At 49.8% G+C, this 15,368-nt stretch overlaps 1 protein-coding gene across 14 annotated transcripts in view; it reads right to left on the bottom strand.

Moving 5' to 3' along the window:
• Positions 1–9,900: 9,900 nt before the first annotated feature.
• UNC79 (unc-79 homolog, NALCN channel complex subunit) overlaps positions 9,901–15,368 on the bottom strand; it is a 244,827-nt gene continuing 239,359 nt past the window's right edge. For all 14 annotated transcript variants that reach the window (XM_070514220.1, XM_044774252.2, XM_044774247.2 and 11 more), the window contains 2 exons: positions 12,726–12,767; positions 9,901–11,076 (listed from right to left, as the gene is read on the bottom strand). In XM_070514220.1, coding sequence (XP_070370321.1) covers positions 10,876–11,076; positions 12,726–12,767 — 243 coding nt within the window. In that variant the 3' untranslated portion in view covers positions 9,901–10,875. The remainder of the gene's footprint in view (positions 11,077–12,725; positions 12,768–15,368) is intronic.

The following is a 15,368-nucleotide window of genomic DNA, read 5'->3' as shown; positions in this document are numbered from 1 at the left end:
CCTTCCTGCCTGCCTTCCTGCCTTCCTGCCTTCCTTCATTCCCCAGATGCTTACAGAGGATCTGCTACATACCAGGCATCTCACTGAATCTGGGGCTCAGCTTCCTGGAGCCTCGAGGTCCCAGCTGGAAACCTCAGAAGTCCCAGCACCTCCCCACCTTCGAATGTGGTGGGTCCTGTCTTGGCTCAAATCTGCCTGGTGCTCCAACCCCACATGCAAGGCACTGTCAGCAAACAAGACTTCCTTCAAGCCTCAGGCTCCCCCTGCCCCACCCCTGTGCTTGGCTTGGCTGTCCTCCGCCGGCTTGCCTCCCCCTCCTCTCTCTGTGTGGCCACATCTTATCTCTTATGCAAGTCCTTCTCAGGGGCTGCCTCCTCCTTGAAGACATGGAATGTCAGCCCACAATGCACAGAGCCGAGGGCCTTCCACATTCTCTGGATGGTCAAAACAGCAGTAAGCGGCAGAGCTGAAATTCAGACCTAGTTCTGTGTAGCTACAGGTTCTAGGCCCTTCCAACCCTCAGATTTCAGATGGTCCACCCCAGCTAGTTTTATACCCAATTATCTTCCCGGCCCACGGGGAGCGAACAGGACGCTCAGCTTTCCCAAACTCTGGAAGCTGGAGTCAGGGATTCACGGATCTAACATGAATCAATTAACATGTGACTTCTGGCAAGTCCCTTCCTCTGAGTCTCAGTTTTCTCATCTGTGAAATGGGAGGAATAATCCTGGCCAGCTGCCTCCCCAGGACATGCACACAGAAGGGAATGGAAAGGCCCCAGCGTCACCAGACTGAGGTCAGAGCAGTTGGGTCCTCGTTCCCAGCCTGCAGGAGCCTGAAGCCCTCCTGTTGTCTCCGCACATCTCTCGGGAGTTTACGCCTATCTCTGCACTTCAGATCTGTCAGGCTTGTCCCTCTTCCACCCCAGGCCGGCCACCACACGACACCCACCCCCTGCTTCCCAAGTCTCCACGGAAGACTCCAAACCCTCTGAGACAGTCACGTGTGGGGCGACTTTGCGAGGGCTATGTGCAGAGGGGGCAGGAGGAAAACCGAACAACGCACGTGAATGGCAGCCCCCTGCCTCGCGCCTCCCCTTGGCTGGGTGCACCCAGCCTGCTCCCTGCCTGGTCCGGTCCAGCGCTCGCTGAAGGGCCTGATGGCCTGAGGCACCCTTGGGGCCCAAGCGCCTGACTATGGGCCTCGTGCCAGGATGTCTGTCTGCAGGTGGCCGTGTGGTGTCGAGAGGGTCTTCCTGGGCTGGCTTCTCAGAGATGAAGACAGGAAGCAGAACTCTGCATCCCAGGATCGCACTGGGCTGTCATCATCCCAGCTCCTGCTGGGCGTTGTCACCACTGCCTGGGCTACAGTGGTCGGTCATTCAGAGTCGTTCCTTTGACACAAGTCCTTGGCCTCAGGACTGTGCCCCTGCCCCCAGGCCACACCCTGTTCCTTCCAGCAAGTTTCCTCAGGGGCGGGCGTGGGTGTCCTTTTCTGTCAGCTAACCTCAGCGAAGGGCCATCTCAGGCCAATAAGAGGTTCCTCTAATGGTGAACCCCAAAAGGAATGGGGTCCAGACTTAATTTCTCTTCTCTAAAGAGCCTCCTGAGCAAAAGCATCGTCCTTTCTGTGCCGAGGCAAACACAGAAACCTTCCACGCTTCCCCTAAGGTGATGGTACCCACCTGCCTCATGGCTAGGAGGGGCACTCAAGAATCCTTCCCGGGGCCGAGACCACTCTGAGGTGACTTGCTGTCTCCACCATCAGGACTAGAAGCCCCTGGAAACTTTTGGATGGTGCTCCTCACATCCCCACCTCACACCTCTTAATTTTTTAAAAATGTCCTCTTTTCCAGACTCGCTGCCACACGGGGATGAGGCCATTCTGAAAAGGACTTCCTAGCGGGGCAATGTCCTGCCCCAAAGGCCCAGAGGACAGGCGCTCTGATGGTGGGCTCGCCGCGGGTTCTGCCTCTGGGGGATGGCACCCCTGAAGAGAGCCCGGCCCAAGGACGTCCAGGCCACGCCCAGGAGCATGGAGCGGTCTGGAGGGTGGTGACAACATAGCCAACCGCAAGCACTGTCATCAGCGAGGCCATTCGGAACGTGTTCTCAGAGAGCAGGGCTGAGGAAGACCCGATGTAGGGGCGCTTGTTCTGTGGAACTCCGGGTGGGGCTGGCTGAACGCCGCTGACTTCCTGGAGGTCTGCCCCTAACCTTTCACACGCGACATATTCTCAGGGGTCTGGATGTTCTCTATGAGAATTTCGTTTTCTATTTCATTTTATGTCAAACTTCAAAAAAAAGTGTAATAAGCATGTCTGATCATGGGAAAACACACAGATTTCAGTGCCCACGTTTGTGCTCACTGCCTGTTGGTGACAAATAGTGTTATTTTAACCATCGCAGGTGAAGAGAAAAGAAGTCGGCTGGGGCCGTTTCTGGCTTGCCTCCTCTCTGCTGGGCCTCTCCGTGGTTGCGCCCCAGGCTCTGCCCCCAGCAGCCTCTCTCCTCCGTCTGCCTGCACTCTGCCAGCAAGCTCAGCCAGTCTCGCGGCTTTAAGACCCATCAAACTCGCATGACTCCCAAGTTTGTACCCTCAGTCCCAACTTCCCCAATCAGCTCCCGACTTGAGGGTATCCAACCACACGCTTCCTGTAAGTAGGCATCTCATCGCCACCCAGCAGGACTCTTGGCTCTCCTTCCACGACCTCTCGTCATCCTATCTTCCTCCCATCCTTTCCATCCTATCTCCACACACGGCCTCAGCGACCACCGCCGTTTCTCAGCTCAAACCCTAACGGTCATCCTTTCTTTCTCTTTGCCTTGGACCGGTGGCCAATAAATCAGCAAGTCCTATCAACTCGATCTCCAGAACACTGAACTCCACCTACTTAGCTTGGCTCCCACCACTGCAGTCCGAGCCACCATCACTTCCAGCCTGGATCCCACCGAGAGGCCCCGCCTAGGCGCTCCGCTTCCGCCTCCACTGCCCCCCATCGCCCATTCCCACAGAAGCCGAGGGACCTTTACAAAACACATGTCAGATCATATGTGAGTTAAAAACCTGACCAATACTTTTTTCACATTTAAAACAAAAGCCACACTCCTTGCCCCAGCTCACAGGCCCTTCCTCACCTGGCCTCTGCTTCTCCCTCGCCCCCGTCCCGTCACCCCTTCTCCGTCCCCCGCCCTTCCCCTCAGCCACCCTGGCCTTCCTGATGCTCCTCACATGTACCAGCCCCTTCCCATTTTATATCCTTGCATTGAGGTTTTTAGGTCCCATTTTAGGTACCCCATTGATATTTTCTTCAACCACTCCTCGTCATTCTCTATTCTGCCGCCTTAGTTTATTTTCAACACAGCACTTCTTGCCACCTAAGAACACTTGTTGATATGTTTATACATTTACTGTCCTTCTCCCCCCATTAGAATGTCAAGTGCATGAGAACAGGAGCCCACTCTGGTTTTTGGTCTCATTCATTGTCAAATCTCCAGCCCCCTAAACGTGCCTGGCACAAGAAATATTTGTAGAATTGGCTAATTGATTAATTAATTGTGGGTTACAAATTTAACACCATACACACAGCATAAAGAAAAGAATATAGCATTTTATTTCACATAACCGTTCAGAGTCTCCACCTCATTGTCAGGCAGGGGAGTAGAAAAACCTGAATTTGCAATTTGATGGTATCTGGGCCTCTTCCAGTTTATCTAGTCTCTTCTAGACAACTCCATCTCTTTTGGATAGATGCCCAGTCTTTGAGCCGTCTTCCCAGGTCTGCCCCCCTGGTGTGCCCACAGCAGGAGTCTGTGGTCTCTGCTGCTGTGGGAGCACAGCTCAGACCACGTGGTGTGATCGGGGTCCCGGCAGATCTTGAGGCCAGCCAGAGCTGCCTCCTGGACAGGTGACTGCCGGGCTGTGCCTGGGCTCTTCTAGTCTCAGGGTGACCACTGCAATGTCCAGGCTGTAGCAGTCTCTTTCTCCTGACCGCAGGCTCTGCACATCATCTTGCTCCCTCAGCACCAGCTGTGGGGACTCCGGAATCTGCACACTCATGCAGCCGGGAGAGGGCTGCTGGAGCTGGGGTGCAGGCTCCTCTTGGCAGCCACCTCTCCCACCAGGGCTGCATGGGGCTGCAGGCATGGCTCCGGAGGTTCGGGTGTCACCATGTTGTGCAGCTCCCTGGTGCATTTCCATCTGGGCATTTCTACAACATCCTCACCCCCAAGAGGGAAGGTGCAGACGGGCCCACTTGGCCTCTCAGCCCTGCCTTACATTTCTCTCTCTTTTTCTTTTGCCAACAATCCACTAAGGTCCAGAAGAGGTGGCCTCTCTTCTACCTCATCCCATCTGACCAGAACTTTCCCTAAATCTGAACCTCCTTCTGCCCCACGCCAGCCGTGGAGCTAGGCTGGGGAACATGGTTTCCTGGGGAATAAAGAAGACATCCATTTATTATTTTCAAAATATTGTCCCCATTACACACACAAGGATGTGTTCGCACTATGTGAAGTCCAAATGATGACAGAACGCGCCATATGGAGGAGGATTTCCCAGTTGCTCATTCAAACAGGGAAACGTGGGGGGAGCCTTGAGTCACCGCAGGAAGCCCAGCAGCGTAGGAACGGTGCACTCAAAAGAACTGGAGCCAAATTCCATTGCAAGCTGTGATTTTATTTCAGCAAAACACCAGCTGTCACATGGCATTACCGTGTGAAGAGTAAATGGCGGCATGAACGCCAGGTGCTTAGCACAGAGCCTGGCACACCTAGGGGTAGTGAGTGCTCCTTAGAGGCGGGCTATCATCCTTGTTGATGATTCCCTCTCTGTGCTAAGTACCCAGCGGGCATCATTTTGTTTACTCTTTACAAAAATGTCGGCTCCATGTGGTAGGTGATGAAATTGAGGCTCAGCAAGATTCAGCGACTTGCCTGTGTCAGCAAGCAGCTTGGTGTGGAAGGCCCGAACCGACCCGGCTGCAGAGCCTGTGTCCTGTGCTCCCCGCCATCTGCCTCCCTCAGCCCTTAGCCCCGCGTTGAGCACTCGGAGATGAAGGCTCTGGGCACACCCTGCTGTCTGGAACTGGCCTGACTCCACTCTGCGGAGCCCCCGCACCCCACCCCTGCACCCCCAGCTGGGCAGCGTGATTGCCCTCACCTGGAGTGCTTCTGTCCTTCACGCTTGATTACTCGCTGGTTCCTTTCTTTTCCAAGTGGCTACTTGAAGGAGCGGAAATCAGGGCGTCTGCCAGGCAACCCCCGGTGGGGGCCTGTCTGGGCTGCATAATTAAAAAGCCAGCTCTTTGTTCAACCAAATTGTTGGCCTCCACCAATGTCCTGTGCATTCTGCGGGGAATAACTGGTGCCAGGGGCTCACCTTGTGCCACCCCATCCCGACCTCAGCTCCTCTGAGCTGGAAGAAACCAGGACGCTGGTGGGCTGAAGAGACCAGCACCAACCTGAAATGAGGTCAAAATGATGGACGTGGGTTTGGAGGGACAGAGCCCCAGTCGGTGGCCATGCGAGTGGAGACAAGGAGTGATGCCAGGGAGAGAAGGGCCACTATGGACTGAGAGCACAGCCCCAAGTCGTGCTTTGCCACTGGCTTGCTCAGTGATGCTGGTAAATGCCATCCCTTCTTGACCCCATAAAATAGAGGGTCAGTCTAAACTGGGTGGCAAACTCCCAGGCCTGCAGGGGTGGGCAGGTGAACAAGTGAAGCTCCCAGGGCCTTGTAAACCAACCCAGGGGCAACAGGATGTCTGCAAGGAGGCAGTGGGGGTCTTCTTGCTGGGGAGGCATAAGTCGTTAGTGGGAACTGTACAACACTGGAGGCTGCGTGCTCCATCGAAGGCATTCGAACCAAAAGGAGAAATGAAAAGTTCAAGCTCGCCAAACAAAATATGCTGTAAGCCAAGTTCCGCCAGCAGGCTGCCAGTTGGTGACTTCTGGTCCACACAATTCTACATGACCTTATTGGTCAGGGGAGCAGCAAAGGACTCTCACCCATCATTTAACTACCAGAATTGTCTATTAGAAAGAACAAGGGCTGTGGATGCAGGCATATCTGGATTCAAATTTTGCTCTATCTCTTACTGAGTGACTTCTACAAATGTTTCGTCTCTCTGTGCCTCAGTTTCCTCATCTGTAATATGGAGTTAATAACAGAATTGCCTACCTCACATCATTGTCGTGAAGAGTAAGTGCGATTACTGTCTCCAAAGTGCCTGACATGCAGTAAACCCTCATATAGGGTAGCGACGATTATAGTTAATTAGGGGCAAGTCTCTATAGGGCTGAGGGAACTCTCAATAGCTCCCCAATCTAACAGAGTTCATCATCACAATCTTTAATTCATAACATTTTATTCTTTGCCATAAAACTATTATATTAAGTGGGAAACTAAACATGATTTAATTTGTGAGCTATGATTTTTTTTTTAATAAATGAATCCCCAAAGCAAAGAGAAAATGCCTTTGTCAGATGAAGCGACGCTGGCTTGGTGGAAATTTATGAGAGATGATCAACAGACAGAGATGCCAACAAGATTCAGCTGCCTCAGAAAAAGCCCTCAGATTTCTCTATCCCATGCTCCTGCCACAGTTTAACCGAAAGAGCTCAGAACCAAAAACAGGGGAGAGAAATTAATATGTACTGAGTGAAGCTGTGTCTTTGAGTCGGACGGCGTTCCGGTCCTAACGCTATCTCTGCCAGCTGTGTGACCTTAGATAAGTCACTTAACCTCTGGGCCTCAGTTGCCTCACCTGCAAGATGAGGATAATAATAACACTGATCTCATGGGGGAAAAGGGGCTAAGAGGAGAAAAGAGAATATATGCAAAGTGCTTAGAACCTAGTGCATGCTCAGTACATGGTGGCTCTTGCGGCTTCTCTTGAACTGCCTTCACGAGAGGCTCACCGTTGCTGCTCCTGTCAGTGGAAGGAACTGGCCAGCCTCTTACTAATAACACTTCAGCCATCTCCCAAAGGGCTCAACTTTCAACATGGTTGGTACTATTCCACTGAGTTCCAACCACTCCCTTCATTCCTCTTAAGACGATTACTGTCAAAACACCCAATTTGCCCAATAAACATATTTGCAAATTAATTCCATTAAAGAGGTATATTAAATGATCTGTATTGTCCGATTAACGCCAGAGGCCCTTCAATCCCAGCTCACGAGAGAGTCTTGGTGGATAACCCACCTGCTCTGATCGGAGCCAACATTATCTGGCCTGTTGTAGCTTGGATATGAAGATGGAGTTGCTGCAACCACCTGGCCTCAGATGAGACTCTTAGGGAAGAGATTTGCTGAAAACATCCTGATGTCAGGCAGAATGACACGCTTGCCAAGAGAGCATATAAAATGGAGACTGGACACCTTTAGCTAATGACTACGTTTCAGCTCCCATGGGTCTTGTAGGTCTTGCTTCTGAGGGACCGGCTGAAGGAAAGATCAGATAAGCCTGCAGCTGTGAACTGTCCCCTCATGTGGTCTTCATAGGGCGGCACCAGTCTTCCTGGAGGTCCAGATTCTGGTACAGTCTCCCAAGAACCATCACCGTCCTCCACCCATTTGAGCTTTCCATCACCCCCAGGGAGATGGGTAGATAGCTCCCTTTTACAGATGAGGAAAAACAAAGGTCCAGAGAGCTTCATAACTTGTCTAAGGTCATTCAACTAGTAAGAGGCATGCCCACTGTAAACAAGCATGGAATCTATGCATTTGCAGATTTTGGCTCATTCCATCCTTGGGAATCTCAGAATGTTCTGTTCACACTCTGAAACCAGTAGGATTCGTGAGGGAAGGAAACCAGAGTCTATTCCTGGGCCCTTCTCTAAGCCAATCATTAGTGCTGGCCACATCTGGAGCAGGTCAAATTTGTGGGACTCTCTCCGCCCTCTGCTGCTGTCAGAGTTGTCACCTGGGGCTGGTGCATGGTGTGGCAGGGATCAGTGTGGGCAGCGGTTGAGAGAGCAGTCCTTGGGGTCAGACAGCCTGAGGGCAAGTTCCAGCTCTGCCTCCAACCTCTCGCTAGCCGTGTGGCCTTGGGCAGGGAGCTCCACTTGTCCAGGCTTCCACATGAGAATAAAAATCATAACCGAGAAATTCTATTGAGTACTTACCATGTGTCAGGCATCGCTCTAAGCCCTTTCCTTGTGTTATCATCTCAACAACCCTCTGAGGTAGAACGTGTCCCTGTCTCCATTTTACAGATGAGGAAACACTAATAATGAAATTTCAAAAACCCTGAGGTGGTAGGAAAAATTTATCCACGCAAGGGTTCCACGCAGTGCTCCTCAGCGGCCCTCAGCTGGGCCAGAGTCAGCAAAGGGCCAGACGGTAAATATTTTATGCTTTCAGGGCCACACAATCTCCCTCCCAACTCTTCAACTTGGCTTTTGCAGCATGAACGCAGCCACAGACAATATGTACGTGGTGGGGCTGGTTGTAGTCTGATCACACTTTTACAGAAACAGGCAGTGGCTGTCGTCGACCACCCACTGACCCAGGTAAACAGCTTCTCCTCCTACTTGTTAGGGCCAATCCTGCTAAACTTCCGTCTGTCCCATCTTTTCCTGACTTTTTTCTGCTAACTCTCTGAGCCCCACTTGCTGGAGAGGCTGACATGACGAGGTAACAGAAGATGAGGATCCTGGGAAATGGAGTGGGGAGTGGAAGCGGGAGCCAGAGAAGCTTGCTGGTCTGTGTCAGCCAGTGAAGTGGCAGGGTCCTGTAGGGTCAAGTTGGCAAGAAAACGCGTCACAGTTCTCAGGGGCAAGGAGGGAGACTTCCCCAGGTGGGACCAAGACCCCAGGTTGTGACCGGGGTGAAGAACACAGGTCCCCACAGCTGGAAGCATAAGATGGGGCCAGTCAAGAGGGTTCATCTCCAGCCCTTGGGGGACGCAGACACAAAGGGAAATTGAGGCAGGAGTCCATTCAAAGAACTGGGCAAAGAAGATGGGGTTGGAGAAGAAACGATGGATAACTCTGGACCTTGTCTGCCAATAGGATGGGGCCGCCGAGATCCTGGCTGCCTGCGGCAGGGGGTGCTCAGGACCAGCAAGGAGCCAGGCCCACAGCTGAGCCTGGATGGGAAGTCAGTTAATCCCCTTGCAGGGAAAGCAGTCTGTGTCTGTAACCCCCTCTAGGAACCCCTGTTCAAAAAGAGAATGTCACAATTCAGCCCTTGCTGAGCCCACTGGGTAGGTGAGGAAAGACCTGTCGCTTAATCAAATCCATCCAGTTCCACAGACACTAATTAAATGCGCACTGCATGCCAAACCCTGGCGATATGGAGACACGACATACCCTCAAAGCTGCCACAGTTTACAGGTGAGGTAAATGCATGCACACTTCCCCTAACACAGGACAAAATGTCCACATACGCATACCCAAGCATGACTGGGATGGAGGAGCACTCTGACGGGGGAAGGCCTTTCAGAAGAGTTTGTTAGGAAAATACGAGGAAGGATCATTTCTACGCTCTTAGTGTAGGGCCCTATGGATTTCCTGCCAATTTTCGTAAGAATGAAGATCTGCCACCCTGTCTTTCTAGAACTCACGTGAAACACTGAAACACTCGAAGACTTGTTTTCCCCTGAGAAGCATTAAGATACCAGACTTCCCAGGAGAAAAGAGAAGCCTCTTAATAATCACAACCTAAAAAAAAAGGAAAGAATTGCCTCATGCCCTCAACGTCCTGCCTAGAGAATGATTTCAAATAAATCGTGTATTCCTCTCACCAGAAGATCTGAAAGAAAGTCTTTTCCAATCAATTATTGTACTTTAGTTTTAAGAGAAGTTAGAAGTTTTAAACATTTAGAAGAAATGGTTGTCAGGAACTAACGTCTAGCTCTATAAACTGATTTTAAAAAACCCCAGGCTCACAAAGATAATAAAAAATGCATTTAATAGCATGTCGATATACAGCTTCAATGCATGTTAAGTCTTCTTTTCGTCAGTGCATTACAGGGAGAGAGAAAAGAAATATCATCTGTGAATGCAGAGTCCAATGCTAAGGAGAACCGCTGATAAATCTTGGTGCTCTTACACTATTAAAATTCCGTTTTATGAAACATAACTCCGGTACAGTGCTCTGTGCCAGCGTGGGGAGTCGCCTGGTCCAGTATGCAATCTACAGTTTTAAATTGAATTGTATACAAGTATTAACAAAAGAATAAAATTTATTATTCACAAAACTAACGTGGTTATCATAAAGCTTACAAGAAAGTACAGCCTAGAACTAATGAGTCGAAAAACTAGTTTTAAAAATAATAAAACTTACTGGACAGTTCTGGAAAATGATATTATAAAACAAAGAAAACAATTGGCACAGTTTAACCACCTAATTTCTAAGTGCACTTTGTAATGGTCCTTGCAAGCTGCCACTTTTCCCAGGATAATGACAAAAAGCTTCAGTCAAGTGTCACTGGCTTATGGTGACGGGTTTTTTTATTGCATTGCCAAGAGTGGATTTTAAGAAAAAACACTACAAAGGTTTCAAAAACCCTATTTATTCTCTATCATCAAAAATAGCAACAGGGGGCCTTATACAACTTTTCTGTGAGTACCCGCCAGTCTATTTTTTTTTTCTTAAAAAAAATAGAAGTTAGTTAAAGAAAAATGATTTGGTTTTTAAAAAATAATGTAAGGAAACACTTAATCAGATAGCCCAAGGAGTTGTCAGAAATATGTGTAGCAAGAAAGCTTCATTTTTGGCCCTCTCCGGCCTTTGCACGTCTTTTACTAAACTAGAAAGAGAATGTACAGTACCAATATGTTCCCCAACCTGCTTGGATCAAATTGTTTTGTTTTTAAACCCATTATTGCTAAACCAGAGTGTTGACACTGAGAGCCGAGGAGTCCACTCATAGAGGATAAAATTGAGAGGCTGCTTCTGAGGACTGGATCTCCACCTGGGCCATTTTGAACTGGGTGCACTGCAGCCACTTGCGGAGGGCCGCCAGGCCAGCGCTGCTCTGGGCCGAGCCCGGCAGCGTCCTGAGGCTGTGGTGGTTCACGTTGTTCTGAATGGCCTGGAGGCGAAGCTGGAGTCCCGCAGATAAGTGCTGTTAAGAAAGGCAAGACATTTTGTTTAGTGTCTTTCCTCCTACTGGTCGCAGTCAACCCAGGGAGTGCCAGCCTGGGCTCCTTCTGCTGGTGAACTTTACACGTGGCACAAGGGATGTCTGCCCTGAAGGTCAACTCTCAAATTGGGCAGTGCTCAGGGACAGGGACGTAGGCTGGGACCATGTGTCTAGAGTCACCCTGGCCCCAATCCATCCAAATAATGCCATTCCCATTTTGACGCACTCACTGCAACAGGAACTTAAAGCTGACACATCGGTTGATGAGCTGACACATATATTTGTCCCCCAGGAGTTATTCAACGTGTGGTACAATGGGTAACTGCCTGGGCCCTGGTGCCAGGCTCCCTGGGTTCAAATCCTGGCTCCTCTGTGGACAACTCTGGGAACAAGCTTTCCCAGTCTGTTTGGATTTTTCTCGTGGGGACAGTAACATTCACCTCCTGGGGCTTTTGTAAGGATAAATCAGGTAATGGAGTGTTTAGAACAGAACTTGGCACATAGGAAGTGCTCATTACATTTTAATCATGATCACAACCTCTCTGTTCTCATGCTAATGCACATGAAGAAGTCAGGTTGTAAGCTTTTCTTACTTTTCCTAGTTTTTCATCAAGTTCTGTTGGTCTCCTCTAAGAACTTAGTGTAATGTCAAACCGCCACAGATTTCCACAAAGCAGGGGGAGGGGCAATTTGGAATGCCTCAAGGTGGAAGTACAAGCACTTTTCACAATAAAAACTCGTACCAAGATGAGGTTTTCAGTGCCTTCACCAGTGGCCACAAACAGCATCGATGCCACAAAGCCTGTGGTCACTGTCGACAGCAGCATTTCTCTCTTGGTGTCTGGGCACCTTGAGGTCACACTCCTTTCTTCCACTAGCATCCCTCCCAATTCTAAGAAGAAACCAGCAAGAAGGCTCCCGTCTTCTCCCCCTCCTCCCCCGCTACTCCCAGGGCCGTAGGCGGGGCCCAGTTTTGGACAGCACAGGTGGCTAGCTTTGCCATCTCGATGTCAAGTCCCAATAACTACATTTACTAGTCTTGAGTATGTTTGGCCCTACAATGACAACACTTCAGTCAAGGTGGGGCCAGGCAGCAGGAAACAGATTTGGTCAGAGTCTTCCTCCTCCTGGCTCTGCGGCCTTGTCTAAGGCCTCCTTCTGGTCCTATGAGTCCCCATATGTGAAATGAGTAGGGCCAGGTCCCTTCTAGCTCAATTCTGTCATTCACTCAATGCCATCCTTTCTTAATGGAATTCTTCCCATCACAAAAACCTCAATTTTAGTGGTCAGGAAATAGCTCTGGACATGCCTGGGACCAGATCCCATGGGTCTCCTCTGAAGGTAGGGTAGCTTTTCTGCCTGTATTCCAGTCAGTAACTGAGCCCCACTCAGACTCTGGGATCTTCCCCCTCCAGCTACATCCTCATCAGTAATGAGCAGTAGGACCGTGGCTCCTGCTGTCACGTTGGCCCACAGGCCCCTTCCCTGGGCCCCTGCATTATCAGCCGCCTGAGATCAGGAGCAGGGTGAATTCACCTATCTCCACAGCAAGAGGAGCACCAAGGAGCCTACGAAAGTTATCACATTGTCTGGAAGGAACTGAGCTTCCAGTCCACCAGGGAATGACTTACCTTGATATTTGACTGAATCATTGGCAACCACATAGGTATCAGCTGTATGGAGAAACACAGAAGCCTTGTTATTACCGTTCTCCATTCTCCCACATAAGCTCTGATAACTGCGAGGGAAAACAGGGCACACCAAATCCCTTTAATATAGCAAAAGGATGCAGGCCCCTGCCGTGGAGTCACCCGTTATCAGAAAAATGACTTTCTGAGGCCAAACCCTGCTGAGCTGGTGGCATTTGGAGGTTAATAAGCGCCCCATGAGTGCCTGAAACACACGCTTCACAGTAAATGACTGATTGTCTCTTGAAAGCTACCAAGCACGGGAAATTAAATGGGTATTTATTTAATTAAATCCTCACTTTCTTGAAATAGAATCTCCTCCACGGGATCTTTAGAACTGAGTCTCCCATAGCATGATGACTCTATCTGCCACTAGTCATTAAGAAAATGTCGCTTGGGAAGCGGTCAAAATGCTTAAGTGATAGGAAAAGACAAGCCCTGAAGTTGCCTGGCTGTGATGTGGAAGGCAAGGCACAGCATGAGCGAGCGGGGCCAGGGGTCTGCACAGTGCGGGCACACACGCAGGTGCAGGTGGGCAGCGGGTCCCTGCTGCGGAGGAGCGAGGCTCGCAGGGCGCAGGTGTCACGGTCCTTGCCCCTCTGCCGCCTCTCCGATCCGCCCTGAGCCCCTCCGCTGTGCCCTTCCCTGGAGGCTTCTGGGAGGGAGAAGGAGGCTGCCGGCTGAGACAACCTGCGAGGGTCTAAGGACGAGCGTGCTCTCTGGAGTGATGAAAAGGCCAAAGAAGAAGCTGGGGTTTCTAGCCTGGGCAAACTGGAGGACAGCGACACCATGAACAAAACGGGACAACCAGGAGGAGAGCCTGTCGGATGAGGGGCAGCGTTTAACTGACCTCCCTGTTCACTAGTCATGGCCATAGGCTGCCAGTCTATTTAACTCATCAGATCAATAAATTACATTTCTCTCTATGCTTTTGTTCCCAAGGCTAAATCTGGCTATTGTTCTGCTTTTAACATTCTGTGGATATATACAATTTGCTATTTTGACTCCATTGATGTTTACTCCTAAACACAGGGATTGCATTGCAGCCATTTAATACTGTCTCTACCACAAACACTGTTTAGACATGGAGTATGGTGTGTCCCAGAAGATGTAATTGGACTAAAACTCAAAATATCAGAAAATGACACCTTCTCCCCTCCTCCCCCTGCCACCAACCCTCATGACAAAACTGGGATTACGAAGGTTGGTGCCAGATAAGGCTATGTTCTCTGGTCATTCGTAGGGCTGGTTCATCTAAACATTCTGAATGGGAATAAATAAAACTAGTCAAACCATCTCCTCCCCAGTGTCTGTATAGCAAAAACAAACCCTGAGGGTCCTAGTGTCTACAGACTCTTGCTGACGTCTGACCTATTTAATATGGAAGCAGGCCCACACGCCTCCTGATATTTGGGAAATACTGGAAATAACTCCCTGTTAAGAATCCGGAGGGACCAGGGGGCACTGAGTCCTCTGACCCTGAGTGGACACATTCCCCAATGCCATCCCTGGGGCTAAGGACCTGTATGAGGAATCAAGGGGAGCCAAGGGGAATAATGAGGTTGGTCTGAGAAGGCTTTTGTTATTTCCCCACTGATGTAACATGTGACCATTTGATTCTGAAATATACCTGCAAGGGACCTTCAGGTTTGTGATTTATGAATCACGTGACTGAAGGCTTCAGGTCCAACCTCATTGTTGATAGCATTACATAATCCAGCAGTCCTATTTCAGGAATGCTAATTTGACTTACTGAATAACATTTGTTTCAGTTCCCTTTTGCTAGTGGCTCCTACAAAGCTGTCAGTAAGAATTAGACATAATTTATTCTGGGCTCTGTAATGTTATCATAAAGTTGGTTGGGTTTTCTTTTTTTCCTCTCTAGAAACAATATCCAGAAAACTGAAGGACGTTTTAAAAATAGGTTGTTCTTCACCAAAATACAAGTGATACCTTTCCTTTTATCTTAGTTTATGCTACAGGATAAATTGAAGATTTCCTGCTTTGTTGGACTGTATTCATTTCATTCCACGCTTGTTCCAGCCCTCAAAATTAAGATCAGTTGTGAAACTCTCTCTTTCAGCAAAGATGGAGTAACAAAGACCAGATTTACCTTCGTGCCTGGAACAACTAAAATTCCAGATGGACTACAGGGAGCAATGGTTTTCAGACACTGAGCATCAGCAATGCCACACAGTGGTCACTAGGGAGAGGAAGCAAGGAAGGCAAGCCCTACAGTGAGCCTAGCCCACTGCCTAGAGTGTTTGTAGGCAGCAGCACAGGGAGGATGGGCCCAGGCACAGCCTGGAAGGCTTCCTGAGTTGAGGAGATGGAGCCAGGAGGCCAGAGAGGCCAAGGTGGCTGGAAGTCGTAAGGCAGAGTGCTGGAGAGGAGACAAGTGCACAGAGAGAGAGAGAGAGAGAGAACTCTGAAGATCTGTACAGGGCTCCCCGAGTCTTCAGCTGAATCATGACCAGTGCACACACATGAGAAAACTACCCAAGGCTGAAGAAAAAACAACCCCAAATGATTAGAGTGGTGAGCACACAGGGCCAGCAAGAGTTTGTGTAGCCACAAACTAGTTAC

The sequence above is a fragment of the Equus asinus genome, chromosome 7 (genome assembly GCF_041296235.1).
Source record: "Equus asinus isolate D_3611 breed Donkey chromosome 7, EquAss-T2T_v2, whole genome shotgun sequence".
In the NCBI taxonomy this organism is placed as follows: domain Eukaryota; kingdom Metazoa; phylum Chordata; class Mammalia; order Perissodactyla; family Equidae; genus Equus; species Equus asinus.
This window is presented reverse-complemented; position numbering and strand designations above follow the sequence as displayed.